This window comes from Bos javanicus, chromosome 2 (assembly GCF_032452875.1).
Source record: "Bos javanicus breed banteng chromosome 2, ARS-OSU_banteng_1.0, whole genome shotgun sequence".
Classification (NCBI taxonomy): Eukaryota; Metazoa; Chordata; class Mammalia; order Artiodactyla; family Bovidae; genus Bos; species Bos javanicus.
The window spans coordinates 106,030,649-106,048,441 of record NC_083869.1 but is presented as its reverse complement, the minus strand read 5'-3'; the positions used below and the strand labels follow the sequence as shown (position 1 = coordinate 106,048,441).

Sequence of the window (17,793 nt, the reverse complement as noted above, 5' to 3'; positions counted from 1 at the left end):
AAAGTGAGGCTTGGAGAGGTTCAATCATTTGTCCAGGGTCCCACAGTTAATAAATGGTTTAGCATCCAGACCCTTATGACCCTAAAACATGTGCTCTTAAAACCTGATTGGAGCTGTCTTACTGCCTTGTCTTGATAGTTTCTGTAATTTAGTGTATCCTTGAAAATATGGCTTCCAAGCCTGGACCACCTGCCCCCCACCCCACTTTTTGCCAGCCCATAGCACTGTTCCCGCCGTTTGATCCCCACTTTGCACACATCACTAATAATAGATCTGGCAGCCAGATGAGATATGGGAAAAGGCCAAGGGTTAAGCATTTTTACTGGAGTCTCATTTCTACCAGCTCGGCTTAACAGAAGCCCGCGCAGGTTTACACACTGAATTCTTCACTTATCACCAGAACTGGGCATCTTTAGCCGCCACTTAGAGGGCCTGTTATCTAAATGAAAAGGTCAAGGCTTCAGCTGATCTGCATCTTTTCAGCCAGATCTCCAATCTGACTTTGTCCAGAGTGACCCCAGAGTCCTGGGGCATTCGAGGAAGATGTAGAATGCAGCAGGCAGCCTGGGATGGGCCCAGCTGCCCAGAGTCTCCGTGTCACTCCCAGGTCCTGCCCTGAGCCTGCCAAGTGACACTGCACGACCTCGCTTCCTGCTGCCCACCAGAGACATCTGGTTCCCAGCCCCAGTTCTTGGAGGATGCAAAACTTCTAGTAGTTGGGACATTTCCTGTTTCCCACCATCTTCCTTGCTTAAAATAGCCATGGGAGTCAACACAGGAAGGCACATGGGGCTGCAGCCGCCTCTGACAGCTCATTAGACAGGCAGCAGCAGCCCTGGGGCCTGGGACTCTGGAGCAGAGAGATGCAGCTTGCAGAGCTGTGGGGCCCAGCTGCCTAGCCCAGAGGCCCTGCTCTGTGCACAGCTGCCAGGAAAAGGAGCTGACCTTCCCCCTGCTGTCCTCCAGAGACAGATCCCAGAAGCCTAACAGAATGTAAATAACAAGGTAAATTGACGGGACACACAGCCCAGCTCTCATCTCTGGTCTGTGCCCTGAACTTTTTATAGCACTGTGAGCACAGGGTCCTCTGCTTCAGCCCCTCCCTAGAGAAAGGAGAGGAAACCTACAGATCTGGAATATTCCTTTTTTCCCTCTTCCCCCCGTCCTCCGTTTTGTTTTCTTTGCTGTCAGAAAATGAAGGAAGAGGTTGGTGAGAGTCCCACATGTCCTTATTCCCAGCCAGGAAGATACGATGTAGCTGACCTGAACTGGCTATTGTGTCTTCTTACCTGGAAACATCTAACAAAGGCCTTTTAAGGACCATCTGTGTGACTTGGGCAAGTCGCTTCCCTTCCAGGAACCTCACATTCCTCACTTGTAAAGTTAAGCAGTTGGATACGATGCTCTCTCTCCAGAACATCCTACGAAAGCATCTGTAGTCTGCAAAGGGTCTGGTGTGGGAAATGTCTACCAGAGAAGTGGGGTGCGTGACACTCGGTAGACAGCTTCTTAGTTCCAGGCCAACCCTTCCTCTGTTTATCCCAGGCAGGACAGGAGTGATCATTTTGTTCTAAATGAGATTTTCCATATGGGGAGTGAGGAGGGGCTTGGGGAAAGTGGACAGAAATGTGTTTTTTTGCTCTCATCCTCAAGGTTTTTATGATGAAGTGGAGAAATTGAGCCCATGGAGAAAGGGATTAAAAGGTGGGAGAGAAGCTTCAGGAAGGATTTAGTCTGACTGTTCTAGAGAAAGGGCAAGGTGGGCTGGAGTAGGACTGTCACTGGCTGGGGGAAGATGCTATTCAGGCTTTTCAGCAGGAGGACAGCTGTGTGACCCACAGTGGTTGTTGGGAGATGGGGGAGGATAAGAAAGCAGCTCGAGGCCCCTTCCAGCAATGCTCTGACGAGGTCTGAGCAGATCATCTTCCTGTGTTAGTTTCCTAGGTCAGCCATGACAGAGGACCACAAACTTGGTGACTTAAGACAGCACAAGTTGATTCTGTCAGTGCAGCTGAGCTGGGAAGTCTAAAGTGTTGGCAGGTGTTGGCAGGACTGGCTCCATCTGGAGACCCTGAGGGAGACTCTGTTCCAGGCTTTTCTCTTTGCTCCTCATGGTGGGTGGCAGTCTTGGGGTCCGTTGGCTTGTAGACACGTCTCCCCAGTCTCTTCCTCCATCTTCCCATGATGCTCTCCCCTTTGTCTCCCTTCCTCTTTTTTTATGAGGACATAAGTCATATTGGATTGGGGTCCACTCTAATCTGGCATGACTGCGTCTTAACTTGGTTACATCTGCAAAGACTATTTCCAAATAAAGTTCCCTTCACAGGTCCTGGGGGTTAGGATTCTAACATATCTTTTTGGGGGGACAGAGATGGAGACTCATAACACCTCCAGTCCTCTTTTTCTTTAGACAACAGTCCTGAGACGCGGGCTAAAGTGAAGTTTGTCCAAGACACTTCCAAGTATTGGTACAAGCCTGAGATCTCCAGAGAACAGGGTGAGTGTTGGGCGATACTGAAGGTCCTGGGATCCATCCGAGGTCACACTGGCTGCTGCCCATCTTGTCTTCCCTGGGCAAGGGATATAAGCAGACTCACTCCTCTCTGCAGTAGGTGTTGGTCACAGAGAGGAACTGGCCCCAAGGTTAGACAGTAGGAGGCACCTTCCCAAGGCCAAGGGCAGGGAGCAGGAGCTGTGGTTGTAGCTAGTTCCTTAAAAGCGGCAAAGTCTTGATTTTCCAGGGCAAAATGAAAAGTCTGGCTGAGATCATATGGAACCTCCATCTGCATGCTGTGGGAGATTTCTGCACATTTTATAGAAAAACATAGTTGGGGCTGTGGAGATGGAGATGAGAGGCATCAGCTCCAGTGAAAAGTCTGTGCAGATGTAGGGCAGGGTGACTTCTAGCCACGGGTCAGATCCGGGCTGCTGCTTGTTTCCATAAACAGTTTTCTTGCAACGTTGTATGCTCAGTCACTCAGTCATGTCAGACTCTTTGCAACCCTATGGACTGTAGCCTGCTAGGCTCCTTTGTCCATGGGATTTTCCAGGCCAGAATCCTGGAATGGGTTGCCATTTCCTCCTCCATGGGATCTTCCCGACCCAGGGATCGAACCAGCATCTCCTGTGTTGCAAGCGGATTCGTTACCTGCTGAGTCATTAGGGAAGCCCCATCTATCTGATTACTCACTGCCTGGGCTGCTTTTGTGCTATGATGGCAGCCATGAATAGTTGCAGCCAACACTGCATGGCCTGCAAAGCCTGAAATATTGACTGTCTGGCTCTTTACAGAAAAATTTTGCTGACTCTAGTGTAGGAGGACCCTTAGGAGTGTTTACATTTTAACTTTAGGGACTCTCCTCTCATCTGAGAAAGAATGAGATTTGAGGCCTGATAAGACTTAAGTGAAGTTGTTGTTGTTCAGTCACTTTGCAACCCATGGACTGCAGTACACTAGCCTCCCTGTCCCTTACCATCTCCCAGAGTTTGCCCAAGTTCATGTCCACTGAATTGGTGAGACCACTGCATCAGTTTCTCATTTCCTCTTCTCTCCTGATTTAGCCATCGCCCTCCTTAAGGACCAGGAGCCAGGGGCTTTCATCATCCGTGACAGCCACTCCTTCCGAGGAGCCTATGGGCTGGCCATGAAGGTGTCTTCGCCCCCTCCGACCATCATGCAGCAGAATAAAAAAGGTAAAGCTTATCCAGCGGGGCTCAGGACCAGGGGGTCCCTGCAGTCTCTTTAGTTCCTGATCGGTTAGAAGGACCAGGGTTGGGGGTAGGGATGTGGGCAGGGGCGCTGGTAGGATGGGGTGTGCAGGTCTTCTAGTTCTCTTGGGAGCTGGTCGCTGCTAGTCGGACTCTTCAGAAAGATGGGTCTTGAGCTTGGTGATGACCGGGGTCAGAGAACAGGGGAGCAAGATGACTGGAACCCTGTGACTGAGTTTCCTTGAGAGGCGGGCTGGCAGTGGTGATCTCTCCATCCCAGGGCTCTGGCCATATTATCGCTGTGAACCTTTCTCCATCACAGCCTCACTCACTGGAGAAGTTGGGAAGTGGTGCTGGCAGGTGGTAGGGGGGATGCCATGAGCAGTGACCTATCTGCATTTCTTTCTCTTTGTCCCAGGGGACATGACCCACGAGCTCGTGAGGCATTTCCTGATAGAGACCGGCCCCAGAGGAGTCAAGCTCAAGGGCTGCCCCAATGAGCCAAACTTCGGTGAGCCATCCTTGCCTCTGTCCCCACTGTCTCAGGCCTGTCCCGGCTTCCCTGCTGCAGCTTCTGTCTTGTCACCCTTGTCATAGACGCAGCAGGGAAATGCACTGTGACTCCCTTCCTCTGTACCATGGTACCTTCACTCTGCCAAATTCCTTTTTGTTTTTGTCCTGCCCCACGGGGACCTGTTACTGTGATCAGTGGAATAACAACTATAACAAAGGCTGCCATGTGAAAGCCACGATGTGTGCTAAGTCGCTTCAGTTGTGTCCAACTCTTTGCGACCCCATGGACTGTAGCCTGTCAGGCTCTTCTCTCTATGGGATTCTCCAGGCAAGAATACTGGAGTGGGCTGCCACGCCCTCCTCCAGGGGATCTTCCCGACCCAGGGATTGAACCTGCGTCACTTATGTCTCCTGCACTGGCAGGCGGGTTCTTTACCACTAGTGCCACCTTGGAAGCTGAAAGCCACCTTAGGTACTTTATACCACTTCTGGTCTCCTGACCATCCTGTGTGGTAGGTGTCATGGTCCCATTTCACACACGAGGAAACTGAGGTTCGTCGGAGTTAGACTTACCAGGGACACACCTCTTGTAAGTTCCTGAGTGTGGATTTGATCCCGCCATCCTCTGACACTTCTGCTACACTCTCCTGAGAGGGGCCCTGGCAGCGGGAGGGACGTAGGAGGGATGCTGGGTGTAGCTGTCAATAAAGGAAAGCTGACCCTTCTGATGCCCAGAGTGAGCCTTTAGAATCTTCCCCCTTGGATCTTGCTAACCAAGAGAGAGTGAAGTTTCAGCTTTGTGGGTGGGATGAGGGAGAGGTAGTAAAGAAGTGGAGGATTATGGATGGTGGGGTGGGGTGGGTGGGCTGATCCGCAGTGCCTGCGACCTGCTCCCAATAACACTGCCGCTGCGGGGCTGTCTCTCTCTGCAGGATCTCTGTCTGCCCTGGTCTACCAGCACTCCATCATCCCGCTGGCCCTGCCCTGCAAGCTGGTCATTCCAAACCGAGGTAGGAACCTGAGACTCCTCGCCCTCCAAGCGCACCCTTGCGCTGGCCTCCTCTGCATCTCAGCCCCCAGCCAGCTGCTCCAGAACGTGGGCCAGGCTTGGAGGAAACGGGTCATGCTGCCAATCTGGGGAAACTCGAAACCACTCTCTGCTTTATTTTTTCTAATAAAAAAAAGAAGAGAAAGTTCACTTAAAAGCTTAATTCCAGAAACATACATAATTGACTTGCCAGATTGTTCTGGAAACTTCTCTGGAGGTTTTAAGAATTCATCCCTGTGTCCTCAGAAGTAAGCCTCATCCCAGGGGAGGTGCTAGAAGCAGGAAACAGCCGTCGGGGGAGGACCGTGTTCGGCGGAGGAGATGGGCAGAGGAGATGGGCATCAGTGGGCAGGGCCGAGGAAGGGGGAGGGGAGGGCAGAGGTAGAACATGGGGCGTCCAGGTGTCTGAGTGGAGACGGAAACATACACTCGAGGGATCACTTAGAGGAAGAGGTGGCTGCACTGTGTGTGGCTTGGGAAGGAAACAGGAAGCCCAAGATGTCCCTGAAGTTTCTGGTGTGCATGGCCAGGAGGGACGTGGGGCTGATGGGAGGAGCCAGCTCTCTTAACTGTGGGAAGTAAACATGGAACCCAAGAGCCTCCAGACATACAGGGCGAGAATTTGAGCGACACTGGGGCCGCCGAAGGAGATTTTTAGTTTCTCTCAGAGAGGTGCCTCATCCTCGGAGGAGGGCCGATGGACACCCCAAACTCTTCAACGACACAGGCTTCCTTCATGCAGCCCCAGGTACGTGGGGCTCCCACGAGGGGAAAGGAGTATGCCTGGTCATGAACTTGAGCTCCAGGAACCAGTAACTGGGGTGTCTTCTCCCCATGCTCTCTGTCCAGTAATGGAATATTCAGAATTGTGCCTGGGATTTGCTTTCAGTCTCTCTTGGAGCTCCTGGGCTTATGTCCACACTTAAAATCTCCAATATTATTTGGCAATTTCTGTGTATTGAATCCAAATTCATTGAATTATTAATGATAATTGACTACTGTTATTAACTTAAAAGTTCAAATATTATTTAAATAGCCCTATTAAACACATGATTTAGACACTAATTAAATTGTATTTCTAAGGAATTTACCAAAGTAACTTAACAATTATATAACTGCTATTTATTTACATCATATAAACCAGTGGTTCTCATAATATGGTCCACAGAGAAGCAGCATCAGCACCCCTGGGAGATTGTTAAAAATGTAGATATTCTCGAGCCCCAGCTAATTAGAAACTCTGGAGTGGGGCCCAGAAATGCATGTTTTAACAAACCTGTATACCAAAGTCTAGGAAATGCTGGCATAAATTGCTTGCTAAGTTGCTTCAGTTGTCTTGGACTCTTTGCAGCCCTATGGACTGTAGCCCACCAGGCTCCTCTGTGCATGGGATTCTCCAGGCAAGAATACTGGAGTGGGTTGTCATGCCCTCCTCCAGGGGATCTTCCCAACCCAGGGATTGAACTCCCATCTCTTATGCCTCCTGCATTGGCAGGCAGGTTCTTTACCACTAGCACCACCGTATTCAGTTCTTATTACTGTTGAAATTATAGTTGTGCTGCCTTATGGTTTAATGAATTAGAGTGTTTACTAGTATACACAGAGACATGTTGATGCAAAGCAACCATATTAATGGCCACTTGAAGGCTTGCTTTTTGTTAATTAGGGACTAACACCGTTGATGGAGCATCTGAAAAACCCAGTGAGTGGGTATTCTCATCTTCACCTCTGTTTTGTAGATAGCTGATAATTGCCTGACCCTGGTTCTGTGGGACCCCAGAGCTCCCAACCAGGGTACTGAATTCTTAGAGCAATTGCTGCACGTTCACACTGGACACACGTGCCGACTGGCAGGGCTGGTTTTGAGAAGCAGTATCTGTTGCGGAAGTATTTGCAGAGCTAGCCTGAGGCCTGGCCAACCCTGTGCTGCTTTCCAGCTCTGGGGTTTTAATTACCAGCTGAATTAAATTTTTGTCTCAGACCCCACAGATGAATCGAAAGATAGCTCGGGCCCTGCCAACTCAACCAGTGACCTGCTGAAGCAAGGGGCAGGTGAGTGGGCACCCCAGATGGGATCCTTGCCCAGACCTTTGCTCCCCCTGGCCCTGGACCCTCCTGCACGTGCAGGCTGGATGTCTCTCCTAGACCCAGAGGTCACCAGGCAGTCCACATTTCTGTGTGTGATGCCTTGGTCCAAGGCTGGCCTGAAATTCATCTGCTGCCTTCTCCCTGAAAAGAGGACCTGGGGATGGCCCCCACCCACTTTGGCCCCTGTGACTCCTCCTTGGGTGGGTTTTTTCCCCAGCCTGCAACGTGCTCTTCGTCAACTCTGTGGACATGGAGTCCCTCACTGGGCCACAGGCCATCTCCAAAGCCATTTCTGAGACCCTGGCTGCTGACCCCACACCAGCTGCCACCATCGTTCACTTCAAAGTTTCTGCCCAGGGAATTACACTGACTGACAACCAGAGAAAGTAAGACTCTTCTACTTGCTTCTATGTTGGGCAACCCCACCGCCTTGTGACCCATCTATCCATACATGTATCAACCTGCTCACCAGCTGATTCATCCCTTCTGCCCATCTAACCACCCATCCATCCACTTATCCATCCACTCATTCACCCATCCATCTACCTGCCCACCCATCCATCCGCTTGCTCACCCACTCACTAATTGATCTATCCATTCCTGCATCCATTCATCCTCCATCCATCTTCCCCACCCATTTTTTCCCTTCATTCGTCTCCCCCATCTATCTATCCATCTGTTCATCCATTCATTCATCCATTCTTCCTTCCTTCTATAAATATGCCTGCATTGGCCATATAGCTATAAATACAACTGGCAAAAGTCTCTGCTTTCCGGAGCAGAGACCCTTTCTCTCATGTTTTTTCCCCAGGTCCTTTTCTTCCTCCTCTAGGGTCTCTCCATTTCTCATTCCTCAAGGCCAGTTTCTTCCTTATTTTCCTAGTCTCTAGCATTTGAGACACGTTTCTATGACACATCTCTCTGTCCCTGTGCATTGCTTTATGTCCCCAACGGGAGTAGCCCAGGCCATCGTGCTCATCAGGGAGAGGTTGTGTTGACCTGTGACAGCCACAGGTGGTGGCCTGGCCTGCGGTGGGGGGCGGGGAAGAGCAGTCACTTCAGCGCTTACTGTTTATCTGATGTGTGTGCCACAGGCTTTTCTTCAGGCGGCACTACCCCCTCAACACTGTGACCTTCTGTGACCTGGATCCACAGGAGAGGAAGTAAGTCTCTGTGGACACCTGCCCTCCCAGACATCTCTCCAACCCTGGAAGTCTGTGTGTGTGCATCCATGTGTGTGTGTGCATGTGTGAGTGTGTGCACATGTGTGTGTATGCACTCATGTGTGTGCTGCAAGTGTAAGGGTGTGCATTCTTGGCTCAATTTGGAGATCTGCCCATGTCTGTGGGACCGTGAGTGGCGTGGCTGTGTTGGCATCTTTTAGCATTTTCCCCCACAAATTTGAAGCCCCTCCTGGGGACTCAAATGCCTGCTTCCACCCCTCTGACTTGAAGCTGCTTCCCTCTGCATGCTGGGGACAGCTCCCTGGGAAGCAGCCACAGTGCTCGCTCCATCCCTCCACTGTGAACACCCTCCCTCTGTGTTGTCTTTAGGGACCCTGGTCCCAGGCACCTTGGCTCTGTCTTCCCCAGGGGTCTGGGCGCTGGGGCTGGGCTCTGAGGGGGAAGTGGTGGTTTACGCTGTGTCCTCATTCTCTCCCTAGGTGGACAAAGACGGAGGGAGGTGCCCCTGCTAAGTAAGTGTCCTTCTCTCCCACCCGGCTGGCAGGTTGTTATGCTCCCTGGCTCAGGGGGAGGTGGGTGTGGGAGCAGGTTAAACTCCAGGACCAGGGGGCAAGCAAAAGGTGGCTCTGGAGAAAAGTTGGCCCAGGCAGCCAAGTCTGTGACCTCCTGCCTGGGACTGAAGGCCCAGCCTCCCGCCTTGTCCCCGTCCTGCTCCCAGAACCAGACCAGCAGGGGCTGAGGAAGGGAATCGAAAACCCAGAGTTTTATTGGGAGGTGATGGCAGTGGGGCAGGGGTTGTTTAAACAATCTTTTCTTCCACAATCCTGGCTTCCTTAACTCCCATTCCTGCTTTCCTGGTGGACTAGGCCTCCTCATGGGACCACACAAGTCCGGGAGGTCTGAATTCCTTCCAGAATTCCAGGGATGGCCTTGTGGCCCTTTGGTTAATTTCCCATCCATTTCAGCATTTGTAAGTGTTTCCAGGGAACTCAGCCCTTGGAAAATTCAGACCAACCAGGAGGCTGGCTCTGCCCTTGGGTGCCTGACGTTGGCACGGTAGATGAGAGAAGTGTATAAACGGGCTAAGGTGCTGCGGCAATTTTCAAACTGTGTTCCAAGGAGCTCTAGGTTCCTTGGGTGTAACTGGGCTGCTTGAAGGGAGGAAAAACCCTGCTGTGATTTACGGTTATTTATCAGCATGAATCAGTTTTTCTCAGTAAAACAAAACAAAGCATGGGAATAAGCTGGCTACTAAAGCTGACGTAAGGCTCACTGAGGTCTGTAATTCCACCTTGCGCTTTGTCAGGCATATCCGGACAGCCCCGTTTTTTCTGATCGATTTTATCATCGGTCCATGTTATGCTGTTGAATTGTTACATTTATAGCCATAAATACTGTTGTCACCTTTACATATCCAGACTTCATATAAGATTGGCTTTGGAGAAAGGAAACTTTCACTGTTAAAAAAAAAAGAAAACTACAACCACTGCTGAATGAGGCATGTCAGGAGGGGACGGCTCACATCTGTGGTATCATGAGGCAGAGTGCTTCCAGGCAGGGAGAGACTTGGGGAAAAGTGTTAGTAGCTTGATTGTGTCCGACTCTGTGAGACCCTATGGAGTGTACCCTGCCAGCTTCCTCTGTCCATGGGATTCTCCAGCAAGAATACTGGAGTGGGTTGCCATGCCTGCCTCCAGGGGATCTTCCCAACCCAGGGACTGAACTCATGTCTCTTACATCTCCTGCCTCCTGTATTGGCAGATGGGTTATTTTACCACCAGCGCCACCTGGGGAAAGAACCTGTATTTAAAAACAGGTCTTATAAGATGGGTAGAAATGGGTGCAGTGGGTAGGAGAGAGCTGCTTTCATGGGGATGGGAAAGGGAAGCCACCAGACTGCAAGCTCCTGAGGGCAGGACTGTGTCTACTGCATAAAGAAAGAAATGAAAAGATGGAGGCAGAGAGATGGAGAGTGAGGAGGAGGCCCAGTGAGGCCACCAACGTCCAACTGAGTAGAACTGACCAGCATTGGCACGATGAATCTCCCTCTGGGGGTGTCCAGAGGGGCCGTGAGGGATGGAGGAGACCTCTCCTGGCCCATGGTCGCATACAGCTGCAGGAGGCCCCGGTGTCCAGTTCCTCTCGAAGCTTGCCTCCCTTCTGTCTCAGCCGCCTCTGAGACTCACAGAGTTATTAGGGTCTCTGAGTCCCTTCTGCCAGTAAGGAGGCCAGAGCTCTCTGTTTGAAGGGTCTTATCCTTACTCACTGCTGGGCCCTGAGAGTGGGAGATGGGTCAGGGGCTGAAGCAGGTTGGTCCCAGGTCTGGAAATTCTTTATTTAAAAGCAGGTTTTGTGTGGAGCTTCCTTATGACTCACCCTTGCTGAGGCCCAGGAGAGCTCAGGGCTGGACCAGGGTGAGGCCAGAGAGATGCCTCGGGCCCCAAATTTAAGGAGGTGCTTCCTCTTGGGTGCTTGTTTTGCCCCTCTCTGCCTTTGGGGCTGAGGTTTCTTGCCTGCATCCACTCCTCCAAGCAGAGAAAGAGCTTGGGCTACAGTTGAGTTGGCCCAGGGACCTATGGAGCTGAAATAAACACCAGGGAGGGCAGGTGGGCAGTGTTCAGGCCAAAGAGGTTGACGGGCTCTCATCTTGGCAGAAGCGAGCTGGGGTTGGCTCGCTGTCACACGGGCAGCTCGGAACCCTCTGCCCTCGTCTCCCTCTACTGCGCCGAGGAGCGCCCCCACCCCCTCACCCCTGCAAGGCTGGGAAGGGACTCTGGGTGTGGTCCACAGGCCTAACCTTCCCCGCCTCCTGTGCAGATGATCACCCCAGGCCTCTGAGCTGATTGGGTTGATTCATCCCCTGAAACACATTTGGGAAGAGCAAAGCTGTGGGAAGCCCCCTGTGTGTGTATGTGTGTGTGTGTGTACACACGCATGTGTGCACGGGATGGCAAACCAGACCCAGCCTGGCTAATTTTAGCTGCTGTGTCCAGTCCTGGGCGAGGGGTTTCCATTGGAATCCCCAGCTGTCCTGATTTCCCCATCCAGCTCTAATTAGCAATGTGCCTACTGGGAGGGGACTTGAGCTCACATTCTGTTCTCTGCGCTCGTATTTTTAACTCTGTTTTGCAAAGAGAGAATGCTCGGTCACTCCAGTCCTAGTGTGGGGAATCGGGGTTGGGGAACAGGTGTGGGGTCCCGCCCCCTTCCCATTCTCCAGAGCACAGGAGAAATGTGTGTGTGTGTGTACGTGTGTGTGTATGTGGTGGGGGACAGTGGCCTCTCGTCCTTTGGTCTCCCTGACCCTCTGTGGTGTCTGAGGACGAGCCCTCTGACAGGCAGATGGTGTTTTGTTTATGTGTTGTGTGTAAGAACAGTCGGCCAGGGGTGTGGCAGGGACGGGCGAGGAGAAGCCGGTTTAGGAATGTTCCGTTTTATTTTTGGCGTCATCCCCACCTCTTGCTGTCTGGTCTTGTTGCTCGTTTGCCTCCAGCGCCTCCTCCTTCTCCTCGCCTACCCCCCGCCAGGGAATTTCTGCTGACCCTGAACAAGTGACATGCCATCTCCAGTGCTGGTTCCCTTGCTGGTGAAGGGAAGAGAGGGTTTCTTGTGTGCATCACCCTCAGTGCCCAGGGCTTGGGGAGGTGGGGAAAGACGGGGAAGGGAGCAGGGAGGAGCCTGCTCCCCGGGGTGCCTCTCCAAGGCCTGGGGCTCCTCCCGCTCCCCACTCACACCTGTTACCTGTCTCCTGCCCCTGCAGGCTCTTCGGTTTTGTGGCCCGGAAACAGGGCAGCGCCACGGACAACGCCTGCCACCTCTTTGCTGAGCTTGACCCCAACCAGCCGGCCTCCGCCATCGTCAGCTTTGTCTCCAAGGTCATGCTGAGTGCCGGCCAGAAGAGATGAGCCCCCGCCACCCCTTGCCCAGGGCCAGGGCAGTGGGGATGGGGCATGCAGGGAGGGGACCCATAAATCCTGACCATCCTTGAATCTAGAAGGAGGACTTTGGGCCATTTTGGAGAAGGAGAGAAGAAAGTGTCATGTGGGGAGAGGGAAGTGAATTGAGTGGGGAGGGGGAGAGAGAGAGGAAGAAAGAAAGAGATGGAGGAGAATAACTCAGATTCCCCTGGGGAGATGGATACTGCGAAACCCCCAGAGCCTCCAAAACTCACCAGGTCCACCAAAGTCCCCCTCCACCCTCTGATGGAGCTCCTTGGGGGAGACAGGACTGATCTCCTTGGAGACCCACATTTTGAATGAAAATGGAAAAGCTCTTCCTCCCTAACCCAACTGCTTTACAAGGAGAAATCCCGTGGAGAATCTTTCTCTGGCCACCTCTGGGGTAGATCACCAAACCAAAAAGAGCCCGCATGGGACATCCAGCGGCAGAACTGTTGCTTCTGAAAGTATCTCAGACCCCAGGCACCTAAGGTCTCTTTGCTCTGCCTCCGATGTACAGTTTGTGGGTGTGTTTATGGGGTGTATATATGGCCACACCCACATCCTCACTCACTGGTTTCTTTGCCTCTCAGCTAGAATTATAAAAGGTATACTTTTCCCCTGTGTTTGCACACACATGTGCACACCGTCCAAAGAAAGAAAGAGCTGGGGATGGGGTGACAGGGCAGCAAGGAGGGGGCATAAGTCGCCTTCCCCAGGGGCACCCAGCATTGTAGATCATGGACTTTCCTGGTCCCTGGACCTGCTCTAACAGCCTTCGGGGCCGCCAGCCCCTTCTCCTCAGCAGAGACCCCCACGGAGTGGGGCTGGCCACGCTGCAGCATTCCTCCTGACCTGCCGGCACCTGGAGGCTGGGGCGTTGGTTTGAGAAGATGAGGACAGATGTGTCCAGGGCTTTGGAGAAAAGACCCCTCAGGAAGGATGGCTGCCCAGCTCGGGGAGCCTTTCCCGAGGCGTATGGCCCAGCCTCGGGGCAGGCAGGGGGCTCCCATCGCTCCCAGTCCTCAGCCCCTTCTTCTCTTTCGTGCCCCAGATCAGCCATTCTCAGATGTGCCCCGTGTTCAGGATGCCATTAGGATGCTGGAGAGCGAGCCTTCCTGCCCTGCCCTGCCCTGCCCTGTCCTGTGGGGTCCCCATGTTGGGGCTCATCCCGGGACCTGCTTCTAGAAGCCCTGCTTGGCGAGACCCGGGGAAGACCCCTGTAGTTCCTGTGCCCTCTCTGTAAGGGTTTAGGGGTCTGATTTTGCTGGGCTGTCCAGGGGAGCTGGCCAGAGCTCTGGGGGCTGCTCGCTGCATACCACATGGCCTGCTCTGATACCAAAGCCTTGCTCCCCACCCTTCTCCCTTGTTTCTCCCCCAAAGCCCAGCTGCCGTGGACCAGAGGGCAGAAGGCACACATTTAGGTCAAAGGGCCGAGAGTCCAGCTGGGCAACTGGGGACCCCCTGACCACCACCCAAGCTCTCTAAGCCGGATGGAAAAATCCACCAGGATTCCATCCTTGAGTAGCTTCTTAAGCCTCTGGGTTCCCTAGAGAGAGGCACTGTACTGATATATAAATATATATAATATATATGTGAGACATACTGACAGAATCTGTAAGCTAATAAAATATAAGAAAAGGTTAAAAAAAAAAAAGAATAGGCAAATTGACAAGAAGTATTTATTATTTTCCCATACTGCTTTGTTACCTCCCCAGCATAATCCGATCCCCGTCCCTCTCTGTACTCTAAGCAAAGCCTGAAAGGTCAGGGCCTTCATCCTTGGAGCAATCGGGGATCTCCTTGACCAGGCCTTGGCCTTCCCTAGACTCTGATGGGGGCTCAGCGGAGAGGGGGTGCACGCGTTTCACCCCCTTCATCCCTTCTCATTTTTGGCAAGCCCAGGCCCGGCTGTCAGACCCCAGAGATGCCGGGGGCGCTGCCCGCCTCCTTGCGGGCCCTGCAAGGGCAGGTGCGTGAGCCTGCAGGGACACGGGTGTGCGTGGTGGGCGTGGGTGACGTGTGCGTCTTGTAGTTTTTCTTTTCCAAGAAGCTGTATCTGTGTGGACGTTCTGTTTCAGGGAGTCGGAAAGGAGAGTGTCTGAAGATGGTGGGGAGCAGCCCCCTCCCCCACTTTCCAAAGATGGAAACCTTGTTCCTGGTGACCGAGTTTCATCCCAGGGGCTCCTTCTCCTGAGGCCTTCAAGCCAGACACCCCGATTTCCCCTTTCATTCCCTACCTAACCCCAACTCTCTTCCCAGACAGAAGATATTCCCACCTACTTCCTTTGTAAATCTCCCACTGGACTGCCCGGGGACTCTTTTCTCCTGGTCTGGATGGCCGGGCGGAGCGTCAGACCCCTCACACATGCTTTTCCACCGCCCACCAGCAGCCCACCACCAGGCACGACCAGCCAGACCCCACCCCACTCAGGCCTGACCGTGTGCGACTCTGGGAAGGCCCCAGGAGATGCTGGAAAGCCGATCCACCCCCTGCCCCACAGGCTTCTGGAAGGAGCCAGTTTCCTAGCATGTGGCCCGTCCAGAAGAACGATGGGGAAGGGTTACCCCAGTCTCCACCGCAGTCTCATCTGTGGGTCAGACAGCGCTTGGGAAGACACCGTAACCCTCCGTGTCTCACAGGTTAGGCCCATGCACCCTGCACACGTGCACACAACACGCACGCACACACACACACACACACACACCATAGCATTGCAGTATGTTCTTGCCAAAGATTTCCTTTAAAAGAAAGCACTTTTAATGATTATTGTTATTATTGTGTAAATGTTTATCCTTTTTTCTCCCCACTCCTCCCCCTCAATCTTCCTTGCTGTTGTTTATTGTTGAATCTGTTTGTCAGCCAGGAGAGTGCCCCTTCTGGTCTTGAAAGTGGGCTGGGGAGCGGGGGATGGGAAAGGGGCTGGGAGGCGTAGGCAGGAGGCCCTAGTCAGCATGGGAGGCAGGGACAGAGACCCCAGGCAGGCTCGGGCTGCAGCCCCAGGCCCAGCCTGCATCTTGCTGTGCAGCCAGGCCTCTGAGGCATTTGGGGCCTCGCAGTAGCTGCCCTGTATGGTATCTGGTGGGGGAGGGGGTGGGGCAGGGAAGTGACAGCCCTCCCATTCAGCAGGGACAGAGGCCCAGCCAGGTTCAGGGGGCCCTTCCCAGATGGAGCCTGAGGGGAGGACTGGGCATGGGAACAGGGGAGAGGTGATCTCTGAGGGGAAGTGGGGAGGAAGGAAGCTGCTGGATGGAGCCCCAGGGGTGAGCGATGCCCCTGCCCTGCGATCGAGGTGTTCTGGCTGCCCCTCCTCCAGCCAGGTGTTCCAGGGACAAAGACTTTGTGTCCTAGATTTGGGAAAGGCCCTTTGACCCCATAGTAGTTCCAGATGCTTGTGGACTGCCAGGATTCCTTCTCCCCTGGCAGGGTTTAGAGGGATCCCTGTGTGTGTCGGAGATGGACAGGATAGGGGTGGGGGCCCCGTGGTTGCGTGACTATAAGGGGGAGCTGGCGGAACAGATGTGATTCTCTGAAAGGGGGTCCCAGGAGGGAGATGAGGTGGGCATTCTTCTGCCCACTCAGATGGGCTGAGCAGAGGTTGGGCAGACCCCCCACACCACCCAGGGGTCTGTGGACAAGTCTGTACCTAGACTGCTGTCTCTGCTCCCCTTGCCTGCAGTGCCACCAGCTCTGCCTCCTGGGCACTCCCCCCTGCTTTGGTCTTTTCCGGCTTCAGAGTCTGGGCGAATCAAGGGGGCCAATGTCTTTTCTAAAGGCATCCTGCTGCCTCTACATCTCCCCACCCTTGGGGTCCTGGGAGAGGCTGGGGTGGGCAGCATCCTGGGGCCACTCTTCACCCGGGTCCAGGCCCCGGCATCCTGAGACTGGAGTGCCCTGGCCAGTGGTAACACAGAAAGTGTGTGCGCGCGTGTGCAAGTGTGGGTGTGTGTGTGTGCGCGTATTTTGCTTGTCTCTTTAGGGAACTTAGGAGTTGGGTTGGAGGTGGTGGGCAATGGGATGTCAGGTTCACTACCACCCAGTGGCGAGAGGAATCCGGAGGTGAGGCTTGCAGGGTCCCCCGACCGGGGGAATCTCAGTGTCAGTGGCGAAGGGGATCAGCCACACAGCGGTGCTCCTCTGTCCTCAGATGGCCGAAATGTTGGAGGGCCTCTGTCTACTTCCCACACCTGGGTGCTTCCCAGCGGCAAGGTTGATTGTAGAAGGACAGCCCACTTTTGTTTCTAATCAGTGTTCAGCAGCCGGAGACTCTCCTGTGTGCCCACGTGTGGTTCGTGTCTGTGTGAGAGAGAGCATGTGTGTGCGGGCATGCTGGTTCCCCACCTCTCTCCTCTCTGACATGCCATTCAAAACAGATGTAAGGAATTCCTTACCCCCACTCCTGCCCCTGCCTCCCAGACCCTCTGCGGGAAAAACCCAGCATCCTCCCATTCCCCTGGCTGTGTATTTATATAGATGGAAATATACTTTCTATTTTGTATCTTTGTGCCTGTAACCTCTGTCACCTTGTATAAACCCTGATGTACGCTACTTATCCTGGATATGAATGTATTGTACACTGAAGCTGTTTCACTCCTGTACAGCTGCTCTCTTTGCGATCCATTGTATGGCTTTATAAATGATAAAGTGAAAGAAAAATCTGTGTGTTGTTAACTAGCTCTGTTGTTGGGAAAGGGGCTCTGTTGCGCTTCCAGTGGGCAAAAGAGTGTCCCACTCAGGCTCCGGGCCTGTGGTGGGCTTCAGGGATGCTGCTGGGGGACGACTCACCCCAAGTTCTCCCAAAACTTCCCCACCAGCCAGGTCTTGGGTCTGATGACAATGAGTTTTTCAGACTCTCAGCTAGAAGAGAAACTCAACTCAAACTGATTTAAGGGAAAAAAGGTGTCAGCCGGCACACATGACCAAGAAGTCCAAGCACAGCTGAATCCAGGTGCTCAAATGGTAGGAGCAGGAATTTGTTTCCAAATTTGGCTTAATTTTCAGGCAACCTCTATCTCAGGGGTGGTACCATCAGATGCTCTAGAATATGGCCCCTCGAGGCCCCAGGCTTTCATCCTACTAGTGAAAAGAGAGCTCTTTTCTCCTGGTGTTTTCAACGACAACTTGGGACAAATGCTCACTGGCTCTGATAGACCCTGATTGGGTCACGTAGTTCTGGGTCATTGGGTTCTGAACCAACCTCTCCGCTGGGTCTGGGTCATGTGACTGTCTGTGGCACCTTCTGAACCACTGGGGCTGGGAACGGGGCGGGGCTGGTCCCTGAAGGGGCGAGGTTGATCAGAGGATGCAGGAACA

General features: G+C 53.1%; 1 protein-coding gene across 15 annotated transcripts in view; it reads left to right on the top strand.

The window, feature by feature from the left end:
* The window catches only part of TNS1 (tensin 1), a 216,229-nt gene extending 199,091 nt beyond the window's left edge, over positions 1-17,138 (top strand). For all 15 annotated transcript variants that reach the window (XM_061384478.1, XM_061384457.1, XM_061384530.1 and 12 more), the window contains 9 exons: positions 2,411-2,497; positions 3,562-3,693; positions 4,127-4,219; positions 5,154-5,231; positions 7,250-7,321; positions 7,575-7,743; positions 8,452-8,520; positions 9,021-9,053; positions 12,302-17,138. In XM_061384478.1, coding sequence (XP_061240462.1) covers positions 2,411-2,497; positions 3,562-3,693; positions 4,127-4,219; positions 5,154-5,231; positions 7,250-7,321; positions 7,575-7,743; positions 8,452-8,520; positions 9,021-9,053; positions 12,302-12,446 — 878 coding nt within the window. In that variant the 3' untranslated portion in view covers positions 12,447-17,138. The remainder of the gene's footprint in view (positions 1-2,410; positions 2,498-3,561; positions 3,694-4,126; positions 4,220-5,153; positions 5,232-7,249; positions 7,322-7,574; positions 7,744-8,451; positions 8,521-9,020; positions 9,054-12,301) is intronic.
* The last annotated feature ends 655 nt before the right edge of the window (positions 17,139-17,793 follow it).